The 19,019-nt window shown below is 56.0% G+C and overlaps 1 protein-coding gene across 1 annotated transcript; it reads right to left on the minus strand.

Moving 5' to 3' along the window:
* Window positions 1-1,036: 1,036 nt before the first annotated feature.
* FIGNL2 (fidgetin like 2) lies at window positions 1,037-4,066 on the minus strand. The gene has a single exon (XM_074164985.1). It carries the CDS (start codon window positions 4,058-4,060, stop codon window positions 1,874-1,876), a length of 2,187 nt encoding a protein of 728 aa, XP_074021086.1. The 5' UTR covers window positions 4,061-4,066; the 3' UTR covers window positions 1,037-1,873.
* Window positions 4,067-19,019: the final 14,953 nt, after the last annotated feature.

The raw sequence follows: 19,019 nt of genomic DNA on the forward strand, positions 1-19,019 counted from the left end.
CCCTCCCGTCCCCTGCCGCCCCCCTCCTGCAGAGACACCCCAAGAGCCCCCCTCAGGGCTGAAAAAACTGGGGGGTGGGCAAGGGCTTGGAGACGGCACTGCAGGCTCTCAGCCGGGCGTTCATGTAATCTCTTTAATACTGTGTAATACTTTTCTTTTTAAAATACAGTATTTCTTGAGGTAGACCATTACAGTTCAAAAGCATTTCTTTTTCAGACATTAATAAGACATGAATTAAATACTTTCATGTACAATATGTTGCAAAATGAGGTAGAAATGGTTACAGAGAGTGTACAAAGTCAAATATGATAATAATAATAATTAAAAGTCTTCAGGAGTCCAGTACCACTTTTTGGAGGTGGGGGTCTGCCCCTGTAATGCCCTTTGCCCGCAGGCAGCTGCCTGCACACGCCCCCGCACGCAAAAAATCGGGAAAATCGGGAAAATCATCCCAAAGTTGGCAGACTTTGCCCCTGCGATGGGGGGGGGGGGGAAGGGGAGAAGCCCCCGCGGGGCGGGTTGCGTCCCCTCTGTGTGCACAGACCCTGAGGTTATGGGGGGGCTGCTCCGAGCTCCCCCAGTACAATATATAGGTCTAAAAAAAAAAAAAAGTTGGGTTTTTTTTTCAGTTAGGGAAAAAAACAACCCCCCCCAGCAACGTGAAGCTGGGGGGGGGGGGTGTCAGGTGGACGTGCAGGCTCTGCAACTGAGGGTGGTCAGCGAGAGGGGGCCCAGGGGTGGGTGTCCCCTGCCCAGTCCCCAGCCCCGGGATGCAGCGGGAGATGCTGGAGGGTGACGGACCCATCCTGATCCAAAAACTGGTGCTGGCGGCAGCTTCCAAACTACGGCACTAATACTCTTTCCGTTGAAGACACGTTACTCCACCAAACGCTACAATAACAATGTTAAAAAAAAAAAAATTTAAAATAAAATTATGGCATAATATACGTGAGAAGCACCCAAAATACATTCAACTTTCATCTTTGTAACAGCTTCAAGTTTTTTTTTTTCTTTTCTTTCTTCCTTTCTTCCTCCACCCTTTTTTGGAAGCAAACGCACGAGGCAGCTTTGTCCCAGGTCTGAAAACTCTTAAAAATCTCTTTTTCCTTTTCTGAGAAGATAAAAAGAGTTTTTAAAAACACATTCTCTTTTTTTTTTTTTTCTGAGGTAATTCTTTTCCTGAGTAGTTAAAAAAGAAAAAACAAAAAAATACTACATACCTTACAAAAATAAAAACCCAAGTCTAGTATATTAAACAATCTACAGCATTTTACTCCAAACCCACCCCCCCCCCCCGGTTTTGTGTGTCCCCCTCCCCTACCCCCACCCCGACGCAGGACATCGCTGCTGAGCTGCTCGTGCCACGTGCGAGGGGGCTGCTTTGCTCGAAAGACACCCGAGGTATTTCTGTTAGGAACAATAGAAGCAATCAATAAAAATAATCATCGAGCCTCTGGGTAGATGGGGGGAGCTCGTGCATCTGATGCCGGAAAGCCGGACCCCACAGCGCCTCCGGCCCCGCTCGCTGGTCCAGGGACGGATGAATGGGAAAATAATAAATAGGTTATCCTGAGTTCCGTGGGTGACGGCTGCCGAAAAATCCAAGGAGAGGAAAAGCCCGGCTAAGTCCAAAATGGTAAAGAGGAGGGAGGTGGTGCTGCCATCGGGGCTGCCCAGGGGTCTCCTGCACTTGGGGAGGGGGGGTCTGGCCCCGGCGTGGCTCCATGGGAGAACCAGAGACCCCCAACCCAGCCCCTCCAAACCCTGCAGGCATCAGCCAAGTCCCCAGACCGGCCTCGGAGCCTCGGGCTGGGGCGAAGGGTCCATCCCCACGCCCCCGGGCTCCGCTGGCCGGCCCCCTGATGCTGTGCCGTCAGTGCCTGGTGCCGTACATTTTATCCCACTCCAGGAACAAGTCCAGCTCCTTCTGGGAGGCGGCGGGGCGGACCTTGCAGAAGGCCTTCTCAAAGTCCTGGTAGGAGGTGGGCTGGATCTGGCCCGGCAAACCATGCAGCGTGGTGGCCCCGGCGTGCTGGCAGAGCTGGACCAGCTCGCTGCCTGAGAAGCTCTCCGTGTGCTGCACCAGGGAGGCCATCTCCCGCTCGCTCAGGCAGGAGCTCTGCTGAGCCAGGGCATGATGGAGGATCTGCCGCCGGGCGATGCTGTCGGGCGGGGAGATGTAGAACCGCTTGGCAAAGCGCCGGTGGGAAGCTTCGTCCATGCTTCCAGGCCGGGAGGTGGTCCCGATGATGACCACATTCTGCTCAGATGAGGTAGCCACGTTGTCCAGGTAGGAGAGGAGCTGGGACTTGAGGTTGCTGACCTGGCTGCCATCCTCGCCAGCCCGGGCCACCAGCAAGGACTCAGCCTCAGTGATGAGCACCACCGCAGGCTGCCGGCAGCTGGCCACGAAGAAGACGGTCTGCAGGATCTTCTCAGCTTCGGCTTTCCAGGTGGAGAGCAGGGTTGTCCCACTGAGCTTCAGCAAGGTGGAGCCCAGCTGGGTGGAGATGCACCGGCTCAGCAGGGTCTTCCCTGTGCCACGGGGACCAAACAGCAGGATGGTTCGGGGCGGCCGGCTCGCCCCGCTGTAGGCGCCGGGACGCAGGATGGGCCACACCAGCTCCTCCTCAATGGTGGCCTTCACAGAGACCTGCCCAGCGATGTCCGTCCACTGCACAGGTGGCCCCCGCTCCACGATCTTGGTGTTCACCAGCTCCAGGACCAGGGGGTCGACGTTCTTGGGTTGCTCCTCCACTGGTGGGCTGCCGAAAACTGGGGCTTTGGGGGGCAGCCGCAGTGGGAAGGGGGGTCCCGGCTCGGCCGCCCGCTCCCCATTGGCAAGGGGGGGGCTGAACTTCTCAAAGGGCTCTGCTGGCCGCAGCGGAGCATCCCCAGTGCCATAGGGCGGTGAGACCATACTCTTCATCGGCTGCCCACCATACTTGCCAGCGTGCTCCTCGGCATTCCCGGCTCCCGCCGGCCGCTTCCCGGGCTTGAAGGCCACCTGGGGGGACTCGGCACTGCCACCAAACCCGTTGCCCCGGCACTCGCCGTTGTCTGACATGGGGTAGGGGGACTTTGGCTGCTCGTAGCTGTATTTCCTGTACCTGCCCTCCGCTTCGTCCTCCCCACCTGAGATGTCAAAAGCCTTCCTCTTCAGAGTGCCCGCTGCCTCAGTGCCCAGGGGCGGCACAGCCAGGGGGGCCAAGCCAGCACCCTGGTAGCTGTAGCTGGGGACCCCGGGGGGGCGGGCAGCGGGTGGCGGGGCTGGGATGGGGGTGGGTGCCGCGATACCAGAGGGCAGGTAGGATGCAGAGGGATGGGGAGGGTGGATGGTCCCGTAGCCCGGTTGCGGTGGGTAGCTGCTGGTGCCATAGTTGTACATGGGGCCGGAGGAGCCGTAGCCTGGCACCAGGGCGGGCGAGGGGTGCGGGGGCTGCAGGAGCCCTGAGGGGTGCGGGGGTGGGAGTGCTGCTGCTGGCTGGGTGCAATAGCCAGAGGGCAAGTAGGTGCCACCGTAGCCTGAGGGGTACTCCTGAGATGACCCAAGCCCGCTGGAGCCGGCGGTGGCGCCTCCACAGGAGTTCCCAGGGTACATGGGATCAGCAAGGTTGGCAGACACCACGGGGGAGCCGCCAAGCCCGATGGCCCCGCCACTGGGGGGGACGGTGGGTGGCACCACCCCCTTGGCGCTGGGGAGGCCATCATGGATGGGGGTCAGGGGATAGGCACCATCAGAGCCATGGGCCACTGGCCAGGGCTCCCCATCCCCCTTCTGCCCATTAACCGGCCCAAAGGCTCCATCCCCATAGCCGCTCAGCGCCGGGCGCTCGTAGGGCGCGTCCAGCACCCCCGAGTACTTCTCGGCGTACCTCTTGAGGAGGTTGGAGGCGGTGAGCGCCGAGATGTCGTCGTTGGCCCAGGCGTAGTTGAAGCGCTGGCGGGTGCTGGGGTAGAGGTCGGACTTGTGGGCTGGCGAGGAGGTGGTGGACGAGACGTCGAGGTGCTGCTCTGGCCACTGGTTCAGGGACTGGGCATGCTCTGGTGACCAGTGCATCTTCGACAGACCTGGGGGGGACAGGACAGCGCAGGGTGAGATCTCTGAGACAGGGGCGAGCACCTCTCTGCATTGAGTATCTCCGAATCCCAGCGCATTGCCACCTCCTGGACCACATTGCCCCTCCTGACTGCAAATGCGTGCTCTCAGTTACCCACCTTCCAGGCAAAAATCCCCTCAGCCACCACCGGTACAAATACCCGCCAGGAACAGCAACCAGCAGCGCTTCAGAAAACCCAGCCAGCTCAGGTTTTGACGGTCACATTGTCCAACAGATGGAAATATTCAGGTTATCAAACCACAGCAAGCCAAGGCGATACAAATGGTGCAACCTCCCCAGTGCCATCGGCAGTGCCGCGGTGCCAAGCGTTGGCATGCATCACCAGAGAATGACCCTGCCCTGAGATGCTCCACCCGGAGCAGAGTATAATCATAATTATAATGCATATAATATTAATAGCATGTAGCCAGGTGGCTGGGAAAATAGGGGCAGCGTTGCCCATGCCTGCAGGTGGGAAGCTGCCCTTTGCCGCATCCCTCTGCCCACCCCCCGCTGTCGGTGCCAGTACCAACGGGCTGCGCGTGGTCCCACCAGAACACCTTCTCCAGCAAAGGGGAAGGCAGAAACGCCACAGCCGTGTCTGGACCCATCCCTGCACCAGGGCTGCGATGGTGGTGGGTGGGAAATGCATCTCGGGGGGCTCTGCAGGACCTGCTGGGGGTCCCCACTCACCCCACAGACCCTGCGTCACCATCCCCCCCATGGCCTTGTCACCCCATGGACCTTGCATCACCATCCCTTGTCACCCCACGGCTCCGCATCATGGGCATGCCAAGATCAGTGTCACCCTCTCCCACTCCAGCCCTCAAAAGCCAGGTGGCCCCTGAGTGCCTGCAGAGGGGGTGGCAGTGTCCCCCATCACCCCTCCCCATGTGGGTCCCCCTCTCCTCTCTGTCCCCCCGCCCTTATGCCCAAAGCCCCAGGGGACGGCTACAGCCGGGGCCGGAAGGCGACCTCGTGCACCATTCACTCGCCTCTCTCAGCATTTAAGCCACTTTGTGACCACAGCACAATTAGATTACTTAATGCTTTAATTGACTTATATGGCATTTGTACTTCCACTTTGGATATCAAACTTACACAAGAGGATTTAAATGGCAGCTTTGCGTGGCTTTATCCGGCATCCTCCCTGCATTTACTGGCCATTATTAAAGTGCTCCCAGTAGATAACGGCTCGGGCAGAGACAGCCAGCACAGCCTGCGGGAAAGGGCCCAGTTTAATGAACACAAAGGCAAACGCTGCCCAATAAACCCAAGCTCCTGCAGCAGCTTCTCCCAAGCTGTAAGGCGGTCTGGCTGGGTGCAGAGGGATGGAGCCTTTTGCCTGCAAGTAAAAGGCACTGGGAAGCTATGAAAGGGAAAAAGGAGGGTTTGGATGACTCCAGGAGGAATAAATTTTTTTTAATTTTTTTTTTTTTTTTAAGGAACCAAAGCACCAGGAGTTTCCATCCTTGCAGTGGCACAGGGTGTGCTGCAGGTGCAGACCACAGCTCCATCCACTCCCCCAGAAAATACAGTCTGCAAATGCCTGGGGCTCAGGGAGGAGGAAGGGGGTTTGGGAGGTGCCCGGGAGGTGGCCCATTGCCCCAACCTCTGCCACGGCATGGGGCTCGGTGCGGAGCAGCACGGCAGGAACAAGGTGCCACCACCACAACCAGCAAATCCCAGTGGCATTTCACAGAATTATAGAATGATTTGGGTGGGAAGGGATCTTAAAGCTCACATAGTTCCATCCCCCTGCCCTGGGCAGGGACACCTCCCACCAGACCAGGTTGCTCCAAGCCTCCTCCAACCTGGCCTTGAACCCCTCCAGGGATGGGGCAGCCACAGCTTCTCTGGGCAACCTGGGCCAGGCTCTCACCACCCTCACAGCAAAGAAGTTCTTCCCCACATCTCAGCTCCATCTCCCCTCTTTCAGTGTCAAACCCTTCCTCCTTGTCCCATGGCTCCCCTCCCTGATCAAGAGTGCCCCCCCAGGTTTCCTGGAGCCCCTTTAGGGACTGGAAGGGGCTCCAAGGTCTCGCCGGAGCCTTCTCTTCTCTAGGCTGAACCCCCCCAACTCTCTCAGTCCCCCCTCCCAGCAGAGGGGCTCCAGCCCTCCCAGCATCTCCGGGGCCTCCTCTGGACCCTCTCAAGGCTGTTTCTTCTGAAGCCACCCTTGATGAGGCACGGACACCCCCACTGGAAGTGGGGTCCCTCCTGGAGAAGCGAGGACCCGGCAGCCCATTGCCCAAGCAACTCTACGTCCTTTTTCTCCTGCAATACAGCACCTGCCAGCGTGAGCTTCACACGCCTGGACACAACCCCTGCATGGAGACGCTCATGTCTCCAAGCACCCCCCAAGTTCTTCCCATGGCAGGGATGGATAGCAACGTGTGACCCTGCTGCTCAGACGCCGGCTAAAAACTGGTGTCTACAAATAAGCACAGGGATGGGAATTGCTCTTCTAAGAGGGTGGCCAATGCCGTGGTGTGCTGCTGGAAGCCCACCATGATGGCAAAAGGGCGAAGCCGCTGCGAGAAGAGGGGTGGGGGGATGCCCAGGCATGGATTTGCTCCACCAAAGCAATCCCGAGTGCGAAAGGATGGAGAAGCGAACCTGCCTCCATCCGCCCCCTTTAAAGATGAGACGCATTTGGGAGAAGAAAAGCCAAAACCTCCGGAAAGCCCGGTCGCGCCCTGGAAAACCAGGCGGAGGGGGAGGGCGGGCGGGCAGGCAGAAGTTGTCAGGGGTTTGAAATGGGACGTGAATGAGGCGGTGGAGCGGGACAGATGTTTCAATGCTCCCCTTGGCAGTGTGAGAAAATTACTGTCCAGTGACCAAATGGCCGGGCCGGTTCCCACCCTCGCTGCTGCCCATTATCCCCAGCGCAAGACAAAGGCGGGCAGGGGGGGCTGGGCAGGGGAGAATCCTATTGTTCCCGCCTGCCCTAATTATGGAAATCTTGTTAATCTATTCAGCAGCAACTCTGAACTGGGCTTTTGTTCGGGGGCTTTTTAGCGGGGCGCACCGCCGAGGGTGTCCAACGGCTCGGCGTTGGGGATGGGGTGCACTTCCCCCCACTGCTGCCCCCCCTCCCCCCCGCCAGGAAAAGCTCTGGCCCAGCAGCATCCCAGCACGGGCCACCTTTGTTGGAGTGCAGATATCTCATCTCCAGCCCTCAGACGCAGAGCACGCGTGTACACATGTGCTATGCTCCCATGTCCCGGCCCCACGTACACCCACCCATCCATAATGCTGGTGTAGGAAGTCACGGCAAAACCTACGTGGGCGAATACGGAGATGACCCGCAGGCAGCATATGCTGATGGCTGTGGCAATCCAGCATCCCTGGGGGGATCAGGAGAGGGCTCGAATAGATTTGGAGGGCAAAGAAGGAGAGAGGAGCACACAAGAGCAAACACGCTCCAGCTGAGGATGCTCTAAAGCCAGGGTTTAAATCCAGTCGAGCCCCCCAGCACCCCGCAGGTCACGCCAGATGTGGCACAGCGGAGCCCAGCAGCGACTGCAGCCCTGCGGTGCTGGACGTGTCTCCACAACCCCGGGGACAGAGGGTCCCAGCCCTTGGGAGGGACCCGGCGCTGCTGCCCTTCGCTCCCGGCGCAGGAACGAGCCGATGAGCTGCCCCCGCCATGCTGTGCTCGTACTGCCGCCGTCTTGCTGGTTTAAACGCTGATGGCTCCTTTTTCTGCAGAGCTGCCAGCTTGGAGGATTTATGCCTTTTTCAAAAGACGTTGAGCCGTTTCATTATCCCTGCAATTACCCGCAGCGGTGCAGCCTGATGCCATCGGCCTGCCGGGCAGGGAGAGCTTTCCCGGTTCCCATGTCTGCCCAGATTCCCAGCTTTTTAAATTCTCTGATGTGCAAACTTTGGGCCAAGAAAGTGAAAAGCTGGATGCTAAGAGTCTCCTTTCACAGCCCGGCCTTCCCCAAGGGGTCCCCACAGCCCTTGAAAGCCCTGCTAACATAGACCTCTCCTGTCAGGGCTGTTGTGTGTGATGGATTTTCGGGGCTGGACCTGCCAGCACCTGACGGTGGGTCCAGCAAGGACCGGGGCCAAGCACCCCCAGCAGGAATGCAGTCTCCCATCAGTGCAACTCCTGCACTGACGGCTTTGCAGCTGGATCCGTGGCACCAAGAGGTGCCTGCATCCGTGTAGAGATGCTGCAGGTCTTGCGACATCTTCAAGGCTAAAGGCAAGTTGGGAAAAAAACGTAGAAGGAGAGGAGAGACTCTTCCAAGTCCACTCAGTGAACGGGAGGCAGCCGAATGCCTTTTTCTTTTTTAATGAGGCAGTTCCGGATGGTCTTTTCAGCTTCTGCTGCCAGGAACTTGTCCTGGGCTGGGGTTCATCCCTGCCCCTGAAGAGCGGTGTAGGCAAAGTGCAACAGCATTACCACAAGTCAAATCACAGCTATAAATCAGAATTATAACCCATGCAGATTCCCCACTTACACCTCCTGTGGACCTGGGTTGCGGCAATGTTTCTGAAATGCATTTTAATGTTTTAGCATTAATGCTGTAGATTATTACCATGTTGACACACACTTTTAAGCTAGATACCACTCATACCTAGTGAATCCCTACACAGCGGGTCCTGAATAGGCAAAACAGCCCGGCAGCAATTTACAGTGGTGGGAGAGCTGGTGCCAGAGGCAGGACCAGGGTAAGGGAAGCACAGAGCCACACTTAGAGGTGGCATGACCCAAGCACCATACCTGGCAGCATTTGCCAAGGGTGAGAGGTTTAAATCCCCCAGCCCTCCCCTCCAGCCTGACACTGGCCGGCCAGTTCCGGGGCACGCCGCCAGCACGCAAACATCAACTTTTCCCAAGGCAAATTTGGGTTGTTTGGCAAATCCATTGGGGAGTTGCAGTTCTTTGTCCGCTGCATTCCCCATCCCCTCCTAACCGGTGCCGACAAAGCGCAGGATGGTATTGCAATCAGAGCAGGGTCAATGTACATATGTTAAAAGGATTTAAGCTAACTCCCACCATGCTCCCTCCCCACCCCCAGGAGAAACAGCTTCAGCCCCGGCCGGCACGAGCTGAAGGCTCCAGTGTCCGCTCTGTCCACTCATACATCAAGTGCAAAGCAGCTGGACACCAGCACAGACCGGGAGTGACCAACGGGCCATCGCCCATCTGTCCTGCTCTAGGACCCAGCCAGCAAATGAAAAATTAATATGGATCCGCTCAGCCTGGCAGCAGCTGAGCATCACCCATCTGTCACCACAAGAGCAGAAACTCTCCGCTAAAGGGCACTGGGAGGAAACTGTACATGGGAACCCCCAGATTGAGGAGATATGGCAATAAAATCTAGATATTATAAATAACAAGCTGATGCAGTTAGTGAATTGGAGGAATTTTGCTCCACCTTTCAATATAAGATGGATGGGATAAAACAAAGCAATAAAAGGGACCTAAAAAAAAGTGAAAAAAAAAAATCAGCCTCTTCGTTGCTATTCATTTTTTGAACATCACTTGTCCCTGGTCTCATAGACCACTCAGGCCTGCTGAGATCTTCAGCCTCGCACCCTCCCCAGGATCATGGAGAAAACTGCTGAACTACTTGTCTGGGTCTACAAACCCCTGAAAGGTGGGGATGCCCCAACCCTCCCTGCTCCTGCCCCTCCACTCCCTCCAGTGCTTCAAAGACAAACATTAATCCCAAAACATTAATTATCACATTAATCCATCACCATCTTGCCCATTCCCTGCCATGGGTGTGCTTCAGCACATGCAAAACGTGGCTCCCTCCAAGAGCATTCCCACTCCCAGCCATGCCGTCGCTTCTCCTCCAGCAGATGTTCTCCTGCCCTGAACCATCTTGTCTACCGTAGGACGTTCCTTGGGGTGGCATTCCAGCTGTTATCTCCACCAGACCATTGCTTGAAGGATGGATCTTAAGTAGGAAGGAGGTTTTTAGCAAGAGCATGACTGGGCATTCAGGTCATTGAAGTCCACCAGCCCTCAAGTCTGTCTCAGGGCAGGCGTTCAAGGTGCAGGAGAAACCTCAGCTTACCCCAGAAAAGGGCACCATGGCCCCTGGGTGCTGCTCCAATCCCTGTTAGGACTGAAGCCCTTCACCAAAATTTCATTCCTTGACACTGGACAAGCTCCCCGGGGCCCAGGGTTGGACCCAGCCCATTTTTGGAGGATTACATTAGAGAGGAAAATCCATTTCTAATCAGCAGAACCATTTCCCCAAACAGACGTGGCCCCATAAAAAGGTCAGGAGGTCGAACGGACCCAATCTGCATGCAATCTGCATAACAACGGCCAGGCCAGTGAGGTTGGTGAGTGCACCCCAAAGCTCCTGGTGCCGGTTGGACTTTGCCTCCTGCCTCTGTCTCTGGCCCATGGGGAGGCCAGAGGATGCGGTGAGACATGGATGTTGCTTCTCCCATTTGGGCTTGGCATGGCTGTGACCGTGTCCTTCTCAAGCCCATCTAAAAAGATGCCACATGAAACCACCTGCAGAGATTTGGGCTGTGTAGATGCAAATTCACATGGTCCATGGGAGGATGTAGAGAAATATTCTGAGGGCATCTTTATACCATCTCCACCTCTGCTCCTACAGAAGCCACTTAGCTGTGGCTGTCAACAGACAGACGGAACCTGCCCCGAAAAAGCTTCTTCTCCTGATCTTCATTCAAAACCACTTGTTGAAACCCATCAGGACTCGCCACATCCCATCTGAGAGACTGCCTGAGCCCCCCTGACCTGCAGAAGGAGGATCTGGGTGGCCATGCTCCTTTGAGGGCCCAGTCAGCACGCCATGATGCTGAGCAGTAGGATGTTGGTGGTGATGGGATGCCTGGGGGATGCAGCCTCTGGGATCTGCTCTACAACAGCATGAGAAGAAGGAAAGCCAACACGTTACGGGACCGGACGCTGACCTCGGCTTCTGCACCCTGGGGAATGCGCTGAGCACCCCTGGGGTGGGGAGGTCTACGAACCCTGATAAACACATAAACCCCAGAAGGCTGAAAACAATTTAAAACTACTTATTTTTTTCCAAGAAGAAAGCAGTGCCATTGCATTTCATCTTCCCACAAGTGCTTGGATGAAGGCCATTAAATGCAGGAGATGCTCTGCAGCCGGGGAAGGGGCCCAGGGACCGGGTACCCCCCCCCCCCGCCCAAGCCCTCTCTCCTTTCCGGCTGATTTTCCTGATGAAGCTCCACTAACGAACTCCCCCGGGGGGCAAAAGCCAAGGCAGGAGCCACCAGCCCCTGTTCTATCTTCTCCAACATCTGGCCTTGGGCCGGGGTCAGTGCTGGGGGCTGCGGCAGACACGGGAGCCAGGCTGCAGCAGGGAGATAATTTGCCCCGTCCACTAGAGCCTGTCCGCAGCGGCAGCAGCAATGCTCCAGCTCATCTCCTCCACGGAACGAATCAATCTTAATTAACTCTAATTCTGGGGAGCCTCCCAGCCCTATCCAGCACTGCACAACACGGTTGTATTTTCCGCCTCAGTGCCCTGCTGGGCAGTGTGCTCCACAAGGAATTGAGCAAAAACCTCCTCTTTTCCATCATTTCTGCATCTCCTTTCTCGCAGTCCCCGTGTGTCTCCGTCACAAACCCTTCAGGATGACGGACCCCATCCCCGGGGACCACCTTCCCTGCCCTCAGAACCCGCAGCTCCACCGTCTCCCGGCCAGCACTGGAGCTGGGCTGGGGGAGGCCTCTCTCAGTGGCTTTTGTTTTCACAAGCCTTTTGACTCGCGGATTCTTTTTTAAACACCGCCTCAGCAGCCTGAAAAGCCCAGCTCCCTCCTGCACTCCATTCACTAATGGATTTTCCAGAAGTCCCTTTTTTTTGGCTGCTTTCTTTGCTGACACTGCTGCCCCCATCCCAGCCCGAGGCTGAGGCTTCCCTCTGCCATCCGCAGGGATGGACGGACGGATGGACCCCAGCCCTGGGGACCCGTGTGCCCCACTTGGAGCTTGGCTCCCACCTTCTGCACCCTGGGAGTTCGCACGAATACCTGGCTAGTAGAAGCTGATTTTCATCATATATAATTATACAGCACAGGGTGCCAATGCCTCAACCTGCCACTACAGGGTTGCTGCTCAAAAGAAAAAAAAAAAAAAAGAGATTAAAGTATAATAAGGTGGCAGCAGCATCAGGACGAAGGCATCGCCGGGAAATCAGGGAGAAGTTTGGTGCCGAGCTGGCTCTGTGTGAGAGCCTATTGATCCGGGCAGCGCCGCTCCTGGCTCCTAGAGCTAATCCTACGGCAGAAATAATTCATTTTCCTCCCTTTTCAGCAGCCACTCATTAAAAAGTAATCACCTTGTCGGAGGAGGATATGAACAGCCCAAGGTCAGATCCGTAATGACGTTATTTCTGGAGCGTGTACCTGGCCCGCACCAAGCAGCAGCCACGCTGCGACCCTGCCCCGCTGCTCCAGCCAGGGGCAATTATGATGCAAATGGAAATATCTTTATATTAGCAGATATTCACTTCTGGGAGTGTTGCCCACCAGCGCCCCTGGCCGAGCACCCGGCTCACAATGCACAGACGCTCCTCACATCAACCTCAACACTTCAGGCAGAAAATAGGGACAGCGCTTCAAAAGGTATCTTTTAAATCTCATTATTTGGTGGCATCTCCAATAAATCCCCAAATCTCCAGCCCTTGATCTATTTTTATGTTGTTGGTATTTCACCGCAGCTGCTAAAACCTGTTTTTCTATGAGCGTGAAGCTGCAAACTGCAACGCAAGGAAGTGTCACCGTGACCCCACCAGTGGCACACACGGAGCGGGCACCGCGGCACCTCGGCGTGCTCTCGGGCTGCCGTAACCCGTCCTGGGTACGACGTCCTGCCCATCGCCGTTACCAGGGAAGAGCGTGGGCTCTGAGCCATCGCCCCATCCCGGCGGCACAGCCGGCTCTGGCAAAGTCCAACCCACTCGTGACTTGTCAGCATTTTAACCGATTTATCTTTGCAGCGTGTGGCCCGGTTCAGCGTTTGGAGGGAGGAGGAGCCGATGCTGCGGGAACCGGCCAGGATGGGGCTGGAGCATGGGGGACGGGAGACAGGATGGGGCCAGTCCAATGGATTTGGCAATTCCAGGTCCAGCTACAGTGATGCCAGAATGGCCAAGAAACCCACCCCCGCCTCAACGCTTCCCACTTACGCCCACAGCGGGGATGCTGCCGCACACACAGCTCTCTGCCAGTCGCTGTGCGGGGCTGGGCCAGCTGGGCACCCTGGTGTCACCCCCCGGTGTCCCCCCTGGTGTCCCCCCTGGTGTCCCCCTGGTGACACACGGCACATGGGACACCCTGAGCAGTGTGACCTGCCCTCCCAAGGCGGGACGGGCAGGACCAGCCCTTCAAAACACACTCAACCTCTCTAACCTCCCACGCACAGCACAGCCTCGCCGCACGTCACCCCTGGCCTTTAATTACACATTTCTGCAGCCATTAGTCCTCTCGCCATCAATTACACCCACATTATCCCACTCCAGGAGGCAGCAGGACGCGAGGAGCAGAGTCAAGTGCTTCGGAGACTCTTTCCAAAGGAAAGAAACAGCCTCCGACGGGACCGCTCCTGCGCCCTGGCAGAGCCGAGGCAGCAGACAAAGCTGCCCGGCAGCCGGTCCCGCTGCTCTTCAGAGGCCTAAAGCAACGCCGAGAAAGATTAATCACAGGGAGAGGACCCGGGCTCCAGCGTCCCCTGATGCCACGAGTCCCCTCCGGTGCAGTGCTGCCGCCGCACCTCTCATCTATTTACACAGCAAATTCTTTGTGAGGAGCAGGCTCCTCTTCCGACTGTGGCTGGGGCAGGGAAAGGGGTGCTTATTCAGCTATTATTCAGCTTTTTTTTTTGTAGGCAAGACAAGTGTGGGTTAAAGTGCAATTTGTCTTGACATTAGTTTTCACTTTCTTGGGGGAAAAAAGAGAAAAAAAAGTGGCGCTCTCATCTTTTGAGGGAAAACACCCACCTGGGTACCACAACTCCACCAGCCGAGCATCCCACCAGGAGCACACCCCAGCATCCCAGTCCAGGGAGTGAACCCCAGTATCCCACCTGGGAGTGCACCCCAGTATCCCTCCCTGGGGAGGGGCACCCCAGCATCCCAGTCCAGTGAGTGCATCCCAGCATCCTGCCCCAGGGGGAGGGGCCTCAGGCACCACCTCAACACAGGCCATGATGGCATCACTGTAATTAAATAAAATGCCCATTTTTTTCCACGATTGAGTTGTCTGTCCTCGGGAGAAAGGTGCTAGGAAGAAAACCTTCAATTTTCACCCTCCCCTGCTCTCAGCTCTAAGTCAGCAGCATCTGCGAGGCCTTGGCGGGGTTTATTAGGGCCCCAATAAAGATCAGGGGTTGCTGATAAGCGACCCGAGGCATGCACCACTGGAGGAAAAACTGTGCTAGCGATCTGTACAATTTAACCAACATTAACTTCAGCTGATGACAGGCCACAAGGCCAGGAGAGAGATTTTACAACACCCTTGTTACACAGCAAAATAAACTTTGCTGTGGAGAGCTGGTGCTGACTTTCAGCTCTTGCTCCCATTAGAGGAGAGCTGACCCCAGGCTGCCATCCCCGGGCAGGTCTGCTGGGCACCAGCAGCCTCTGCAAATCCAGACTGGGGTTCCTGGAGCAGAAAAAGCACCACGATCCTGCCCAGGGCTCAGAGCACAAGGGAGAAAAGGGGGTAGAGGCCATCCCATCAGCCTGGAGCATGAGATGAAGCCAAGTCCAAAGGAAAAGCCAACAGGAAAATATACCAAAGTAATCACGGCAACGAACTCATGGTGGCGGGACCTTGCAAGGGAACAATCTGCTCCTCAGGACTGGGAATGGTGGGGGTCGGTCTCTTCTCCCAGGTAACAGGCGATGGGACAAGAAGAAACTGCCTCAAGTTGCACCAGGGGAGGTTTAGGATGGATATTGGGAAAAAATTCTTCACTGAAAGGGTTGTCAAGCCTTGGAAGAGGCTGCCCAGGGCGGTAGTGGAGTCACCATCCCTGGGGGTACTTAAAAGCCAGGCAGACAGGGGCTGAGGGACATGGGTTAGTGGGGGTTTGTCAGTGTTGGGTTGATGGTTGGACTCGATGATCTTAAAAGTCCCTTCCAACCGAGACGATTCCATGACTCTATGATTCTATGAATTGCTCGGGCTGGCACTGGGAAGAACTGGTTTATTCCCTGCTCAGCTGCTGAGCCAGCAATGGGAACTTTCCTGCTTAATGCTAATAAAGTCTGATTTAGTCCCAAGAGCTCCCTTCGACCCGCAGCTGGGTGCCACCGCTGGGACGTGTGTCCCCTGGGGTGAGAGTGCCGGACGCGAGTGACCCAGACCAGCAGCACCAGGGACGAGATTTCTGGAGCCAGAGCACCACAGAGCTGCTAAACACATGCCTTGCCCAGCACGCTCCAAAAGGAAGAAAAACATCTTTATTTTACTACAAAAAGCTGCAGAAGAAAGAGCGGCCTCCCCGGCGCCCGAGCTGCGGGTGTCTGCCGGAGCAGAGGAAGGGAGCGTGCAAGCAAACGAGATGCTCAGAGCCGTGTGCCTTGAGCTTTCTTTGCAGGCTGCAAAATTCCAGCTGACATTTGGCCAGATATGCCGGGATCTGCCCCGGGACGACAAAAGGTGCCGCCCTGCGCGCCCTGTCAAACGGCAAAGCTCTGCTCCCAGCAATATATAATCACTGGAGCTCAAAAAATACAACTGAAAAGTGTTTACAATGGCATAAATGCAAGGGTCAGCGTCGCACAAGGGTCATTATCGCTTCTCTAGATGCATTAATGTCATCTACGGGGAAATTCCCTTTAGGAATCCTCACACAAATCCAGTGCTCCCGCATCTGCTGCTGTAAACTGTGGATGGAGGGATTTCTCCTACCCCACACGGAACCCGCCCCTTCTCAGCGGTAGGAACGAAAGCAGGGAGGTGGAGAAACCCCAATCCGTTAGAAAAGCAGGGAGAGAAGGGAAGAAATGAGAATATCTGGCCATTTGCAGAAAAATGTGGAGGTGGCACTTCTACCTTTGGGAATATCTTGACTAGGAGGATGCCAAATAATTAATACAAATAAAGTCCAGAGCATCCGCCAGCGAGACTCAGCACATGCCTCCAGCCTCCTTCCAGAAATTTTTTTTTTCAATGACACTTGGAGATGCCGTCGTCACAGAGGTGACGATGTGCCGTGCAGAATCGTTTTATTCCTTCTAATCTGCCGGTGCTGCTGCGGGATGTGATACCAGCTCCGGAGGCGAATGCTCCGGGAGGCTTTTGTGTTTACTTTTTCCGCGGGGGAAGGAGGAGGAGGATGAAGTGACCTGATGGCCACTCCCTTGGCCTAAGGTTAGGCCCTCGCATCTGTATTTGGGCACCCAAAATAACAGCCTTTTTTTTTTTTTTCTTTCTTTTTTTTTGGCTTTTTTCCCAGCAACTGCTGAAATGCCCTGGAGTAGAGGACGGAGGGTGCGGGGCTCAAAACTTGCAGCCCCCTTCCTCAGGCGGCTCCATACAGGTCTGGGAGCAGCCCGGAGCGGGGAGGATTTGGGAAAAGCACAGCACAAACAGGCAAAGCAGCATCGGGATCATCTCCTGGCTATCCACCTCCTCCCCAAATAAAGGCAAACGCAGCCTCAGCCGCACCGAGGGGAGAAGTCTGCTGCTGGCAAGAGGTGACAATCTACGAAGGAAGACACGCTGGTTTCTTCAACAACTGCTTGCTGTATTTCAGAGCATCCAGGGAAAGCTGCTTTCAGAGATTTCTCAGCATTTATTCCGTGTTTTAACTTGGGGGATTAACTCTGATGGGATGCAAGAGGAGAGGTTTGGGTTACGGGACGAAACCCAAGGTGCTGTTAAAGCCCCAACGCAGACCTCAGGAGGAGAAAAAGGCCGAGGGAAAGGGAGGGAGGAGAAAACACCGGCTCCAGATAAGCAATTGTTAACATGATCCATATGGTACACAACTTGCCTTTCTGTTTAACCAAAATGATAATGGCAAAAGGGAAGAATGCGGCGGGGGCTCGGCGGGAGAACAAAGGCGGCTGCGAAACCCTTCCCCGCTCCAGCGAGAAGGAATTGTGAGCGGGGAGAGCCCGGGGCTGCTCCTCCCTGGGCCCCACCACCCCCAAACCCACCCAGTGCGATCCCGCTCCTCCCCAACAGCGCTGCAGCACGGAGCGGGGAGCGAAACCGCAGCTGTCGGCAATAAAATAAAATAAAAAAAAAATACCTGACAAGTATTAACAGGGACGTTTTCATAATCAATAACAAACTTTAAAGGCGATCTGTGGCTCAGGACCAGCATTGATGTAAACATCGAGCCCATTCCTCTCAGATCTGGGATGAATTCAGCCCGGGGTGTTTATGTTATTGCAGGATCCTGCGGCTTTCCAAGGAACACAATACAGTACGTGCCATTCATTATCCCCGGCAGTCCCCCAAGAGAAAATGTCAACACACTTCTGCTAAAGAGAGCTAAAACAAATGTTTAATGTGATAAACAACTCCTGGGCCTCAGACCCCGCAGAAATGTTTAATTCAGAACCACCTCTAAGAGCAAACAGGCGCCGGAGCCGCACGCTGGCATCCAGGGACGGCCAACCCAGCGCCCTGTCATCGCTGACGCGTGCCGGAGCCGCGACCCAGCCAGCGTGCTGGAAGGAAACCAGGGAAAAACCTCCACAATTCCCATGCACGGAGTCCGTAAATCAATTCTGAGCCGTTATTATTGTATTCACACACTGTCCACGGGCGTTCCAATGAAACACCACGCGCACCCAAGTTCTCTTCTTAGGAATTCAATTCAGCACATTCGCGCCCCTGAAATCTGTTTGTTGCAAAACTGAGATCCAATGAAAGATAATGTTCATTTTTGTGATCCTGGAGTGAAACTACCGACGATGTAACCCAGCACACAGTGTCTCCAAAACCAGGAGAATTTATGCTGGAAGGCACAGTATAAAGCCATTTTTAAACCTTTCTGGTTTTTTTGCCAAGTGCCTTTTGTCCCCGAAGTGGAAAAAGCACACTTCAAAAAAAGAAAAAAAAAAAGAAAGAAAGGACCCTTCAGGCAAAGCTCCTAATTTTAAATTGCCATCAACTCCTCAATACCACCACTGTTTTGAAGGTGAGTACGCCAGCACGCGCTTGATGGGTGACAGCGGCCAAGGGGAGCATGCATTGTTCCTGGACAGTGGGTGGGTGGATGGATGGATGGATGGATGGATGGATGGATGGATGGAAGGTTGGATGGGTGGATGAACGGGTGGATGAACATGCGGATGAACGTGCGGATGGACAGACAGAGAGGCAGATGAATGGGTGGATGGTTGAATGGATGGTTGGATGGACGGTTGGATGGATGTGTGGACGGATGGATGGTCGGATGGGTGGATGGTTGGATGAGCGGGTGGATGGTTGGTCCCCCCCGCTGTGTGCACCCCTCCAGGTGTGGGAGTCTCTGGAGCCTCTGGGGCTGGTCACCCCCCGGGGGCACCTACTGCGATACCCCCGACGGGGGGGCTCCGGGCCGAGCAGGCTCACGTTATGAGCACGTTTGCCGGGGGCTCCCTGCACCCTTTTCGTGGAAAGGCAAAGGCTAAGGCGGCGGGGGATGCCCGGTCCCCCGGGAGGGGTTGGGATACCGGCAGCACCAGCCGCCCCCCCGCGGCCCCTCCGCAACCCGTAAGCCGCCGTTTTCTCCCCAGAACCCCCGCTCGGCGGATCCCGGAGCGGACGGCAGCCGCCTCCCCCGGGAGCGGGGCATCCCGTGCGGCGCGGGGGATGCTCCGCCGGCGGCGCGGGGGACGGCCCCGTCCCCGCCCGCCCCCCCGACCCTCTCCGCTCCCCCCGCCCCGGTCCCCTACTCACCTCCTCATGCCGGCGGGCCCTAGCGCAGCCCGG

This window comes from Numenius arquata, chromosome 29 (assembly GCF_964106895.1).
Source record: "Numenius arquata chromosome 29, bNumArq3.hap1.1, whole genome shotgun sequence".
In the NCBI taxonomy this organism is placed as follows: domain Eukaryota; kingdom Metazoa; phylum Chordata; class Aves; order Charadriiformes; family Scolopacidae; genus Numenius; species Numenius arquata.